The sequence below is a fragment of the Sodiomyces alkalinus genome (assembly GCF_003711515.1).
Source record: "Sodiomyces alkalinus F11 unplaced genomic scaffold SODALscaffold_3, whole genome shotgun sequence".
In the NCBI taxonomy this organism is placed as follows: Eukaryota; Fungi; Ascomycota; class Sordariomycetes; order Glomerellales; family Plectosphaerellaceae; genus Sodiomyces; species Sodiomyces alkalinus.
The window spans coordinates 4,074,725-4,079,215 of NW_021167081.1; the positions used below are offsets into that span (position 1 = coordinate 4,074,725).

The following is a 4,491-nucleotide window of genomic DNA, read 5'->3' on the forward strand; positions in this document are numbered from 1 at the left end:
TTTCGTGATTATTCCCTAGTCGGTATAGGGGTAATAGGTTCGTCTTATCAGGGGTAAATAGGTCGCTAAACTCTTAAAGGACCCGTTTCGGAATAAGGGCCATAGGGTTTATAAGGGCCTTTTTCTATAATACCTTATCGATATCCCTTAGCCTAATACCGTTTATTACGGTACTACCCTTCTAGCCTTTCCTTTATGGCCGGCGTATAATAGTAGCGAAGACTAATCTCGTAATAAGGCGGGCGTTACGAATTACTTAGATATTCCTTTTGTTAGGACAATACGGTATGTTATCATAGCTCCATATTTTCGAGCTCGATAGTAAAACGTCCGGGCGCCGTAATCCTTCCCGTGACCCATGAAAAATGAAAAATGAAAAATGAAAAGGAATTGCTGAAGCTAACCTTTCGACAAGGCGGACTATGGGGAGAAAGGGCGCCACCGGCGCCCGGGAAAAAAAAAAGCCAGCGGGTCAGACCACGGTCGGATAACTAAGTGCCAAGACCGGAATAACGCAAGGCGCCTAGCCTAATAGCATGTCACCTCTGTACGAAGCAAAAGGTAATTTTGATGGTCTGGGCCTTTCTAAGGTACATATAAAGTACCTGTGCCCACGTCGCAGTTACATCAAGTCGGCAGCATGCGGAGGACCTGGAATTGGTCTTTGGGAGACTGCTCGACGACGATACAGGTGGGCTCTATCACTGTTCGCATCTACAATAAGAGGTGGTTACCCGACTGTCCAGCTCCTAAGTATCTTATTACACAAATGCCATCGTGTATTAGTTGACACTCCTGTCGTGACTCGTGACGAACGTGCGCGTATGTAGCCTGAAGGGTAATAAGAACAAGAATGCATGATATCTTTTAAACCATCCTTCTTCCTCCCCTTCATTCCCCGCCACCGTGGCAGGGGCGCGCGGCACGAGAAACGGGGGCCAAACCCCTTGAGCTATTTCTTCTTCTGCATCTTCTCGGTGCAGACGGGACAGTACCATGTGCCGTTAGGCTCGCTCTTGAGGCCGACACACGACCAGTGAAACCATTCATAAGGGCAGTCATCGTTGTCGCACGCCACCATGTCGCCGAAACTGACGTTCTGGCACATGCAATACTTTTTATCGTCGCCCGCCTCGTCATCGTCCACATCGGCCATGGTCTCGTCCGCGCCCGCGTCCTTCGCGTCTCGTGCCGGCGTGCCGCTTGCCCGGTCCAGCCGGCTCTCCTCACCTTCGTCCACGCTCCCGCTTTCCGCTTCTGATAGCTCGCTGTCCGCCGTTGACGCGGGCGACTTTCTGCTCCCGGATTTCTTGACTCGTGAGAGGGAGGACTTGCTTCCAGCGGCTCCGGCCCTCTTACGACCGGCACCAGTAGGGGTTCCCTTTCTGCCCGCTCCGGACGCTCCCGATGCTTTCTGCGAGGACGAACGAGGCCCGGCGCTCCCCGCACGCACCGCGCCATTAACTCCGTTCGCGCCAGCGCCCTTCGGCGTGCCAGGTCCTAGCGATGAGTGCCTTGCCAGGCCGCTTGAGGCGGCCGGGACGCTGCCCAGGCCTGAGTTGGACCGGGGGCCTCGTTTCGGGACACCACTGCCCGGACCGGCTGAGCTCTCTCGCGTCTGACGATTGAGGATCATGCTGGCCGCGGGGCTCGTCGGGGCCGAGGCGGGGTACTGTTGTTGGGATTGGGCGTTTCGGACCTGAGGGTTAGTTGCCCGGGCAGTCGCAGGGCCGACCGAGTGAACGGCGGGTCCTGGAGTGGCGGTTGCATTGATAGTGGTTCCTGACAGGTGACTGGCCGGGTTGACGGAGCGAACCGACGGCCCAGAGTGGTTGGCAGCACTGGGTCGGAGAAGGGAGGGGCATTTGTCTGGGTCGTTGAAGCCAGGCTCGGCACGATCGTAGAGCAGTTTAATGTGCTGGTCTAGATTCCGTAGGTGCTTATCCATGGTGGCTTGTAGCCTCTGCGTCAGGGTGATCTTCTCGCCGGCCAAGCGGTCTGCGCGTGCATAGTGTTCGCGTATCACGGCCCGCATGCCCTCCTCCCGTGGGTTCGTCTCATGACTGCCGTTCGCCTTGATCCATTTCTGGATCTTGCCGTCGCGATCCTCTATGACCTTGATGCACTCTTGGTACTGCCTATCCTTGTCGGCGATTTCTTCCTGGATAAAACGGATCTCCTCGGGAAAGTTCTGGACCCGGTTCATCCAGTCGTCGAGGATGATAGCAGGATCCAGTGCTTCGACCTGTGGCATCCTTCTGACAAAGTCGATGGAAAGATCGTCTCTAGGCATGGTGTTAATGAGCCAGAAACACGCCCCACAAAATCCCACGCGGAAAGCAGATGCAATAGCTGGGCAGGCGAAGACGCTGTGAGAAGAGCAAGCAAAAAGCGCAAGATCAAGGTCTGCGGTAAAGCGGATAAACGTCGTGCAGTGAGAAGATCCAACGTCCCGAGTCCGCAGACCAACGCCAATAAAAGAATGCACCGGCGCGCGAATGGTAAACCCGGGGGAAGGGGGGGGGGTGGGGGGACGGGCAAAAGGGTTCAAGAAAGCCGTGCGTTGGTAGGTAATGGCGACAACATATCAGAGGGCTGGCCAGATATGTCGGTGATAGGCAGGAAGGGAGGAGCAAACAGGACTTGTGCACAAGAGGCTTGCGTGAGGTGATGATAGCCAGCCAGACAAGGACAGCGAGCGAGGAGAGTTGGTAGCAAGGGGATGGGATGACCTGCACGCAAGGATGTATATGCGTCGCTCTGCTCTCTGCTGTGTTGCTTTACTCTCCGGTATTGCCTCCCCCTGATTATGTGGTTTGCCCTGGACTCGTCTGACCTTGGCGGGAGGTATCACGGCCTTCCCTGCAATTGGCAAGTGACAATCGTAACTTTGCTCACCTTGAGAAAGATGAATGCCGTGGCCCCAGAGTAGGTAACTTAACGAAGTCCTATATGAAGAAGGAAGATGAATGAATGGGAACTTGGGTGGAAGTGACAGAGATTTGATGTCGTATACAAAATGGTTTGTCACGTCACCGGAGACATCGACGAGTCGGAATGGATCTGGTGATTGAAACCCAAAGTAAGTGGGGGGAGGAACAGCCCCTTTCTTTCGTCTTGTTCTTATTTTTCCGTAATAAGAACCTCGTTGCCTCGTCGACTTGTTGAGTGCCCGTTTTCCGGCCCCCCATGTTCCGTCTTCCGGGTCGACTTAAACTCTTCTTGGGTAAAATAATCCACTACTTCCCCACTACCCGAAACTAAGTGCGTTTTATAGGTCTCTCGAAGTACCTAAAGATAAAAAAGAGCACGTATACGAGTACTCTTTAAAGAAGGACTCTATAAAGAAGGACCCCTAGCCCTCACGCTTTACGGTCAAGCTACTATATTATTATAGTATTAGTTGTTATTATATTATTATAAAGGGAAGAAAAAGTAATAGTTAGGTTAACACGTAGAAATCCGGATACGGAATACGTAGTCGGAAAAACACCGGATAGTTATATACGCTAATATTATGCGTCGTGTAACTAAGGAATAATAGGTCTACTAACCGTATTTATTTATTTTAATTCTAATACGCGCCCCTCTACGCGTACCGCCCTTTTCTTGTTCCCTCCTTTCCTTCTTTTTCCACTTACCCTTTTCCACCTACCTTTTCCTTCCCTTAACCTATCTTAGTATATATTTAAACTACGGCTATTTAAGCCTAGTATTCGTGCTTTAGAAGACAACCTACAAGATAATAGCGCGCCGAGCAGAGTCGCGATATTACTCTAGTAGTAGTAAAAGTAGTGGTAATACCTAGTATTTTGATTTCTCGGATATTTAGGTACTTCGAGAGACCTATAAAACGCACCTAATTTCGGGTGGTAGGGAAGTAGTAGATCATTTTACCTAAAAAGAGTTTAAGTCGACCCGGAAGACGGAATAGGGGGGTCGGAAGACAGGCACTCTGACTTTTTTCGCGGTTAACACGGATCGAGCTAATAGAGACGGACAGTTTCTTATGCGACTACCCGTGCCCGCGCCACTTATCGGGCGTTTATTTCTTACTAACCCTTATAACTTAGTGCTTAATAGTAAGATAGCTATGTTAGTAGAATAGCCACGTTCGTAGGATAGCTATATTAGTTGAATAGCCACCTTTTTAATTATAACGATCTTAAGACGTGTTAGAATATAAATAAGGTACGCGGAATTATATGTGTATTTATCTAATTAAAGTTTGTGAATACTTTATAGGGATATCTAACTATAAGGAAAAAGCAGGGGAAATAACTATAGATATATAGGATCGAGGTACTCTACACGTCTAATATAATATAGTATGTTATACCCCGATAAGGTGGCTGTGGTATCTAATATACCCCCCTAAAATTATAGGATTAATTCTGACTATTCTGTTTATTAAATTAATGCTTAAATTCCAGGGTAAATCGGAGCTAGATATTAATTAACGGCGTTATAGGCATTAAAGCTAAAAAGCAG

At 49.7% G+C, this 4,491-nt stretch overlaps 1 protein-coding gene across 1 annotated transcript; it reads right to left on the reverse strand.

The window, feature by feature from the left end:
- Nucleotides 1–674: 674 nt before the first annotated feature.
- Nucleotides 675–3,191, reverse strand: SODALDRAFT_378002 (hypothetical protein; the record flags this gene model as incomplete). Its single annotated transcript, XM_028614949.1, has 5 exons — nt 675–2,369; nt 2,652–2,862; nt 2,899–2,948; nt 3,037–3,063; nt 3,145–3,191. 5 exons carry the CDS (start codon nt 3,189–3,191, stop codon nt 953–955), a joined length of 1,752 nt encoding a protein of 583 aa, XP_028467936.1. The 3' UTR covers nt 675–952.
- Nucleotides 3,192–4,491: the final 1,300 nt, after the last annotated feature.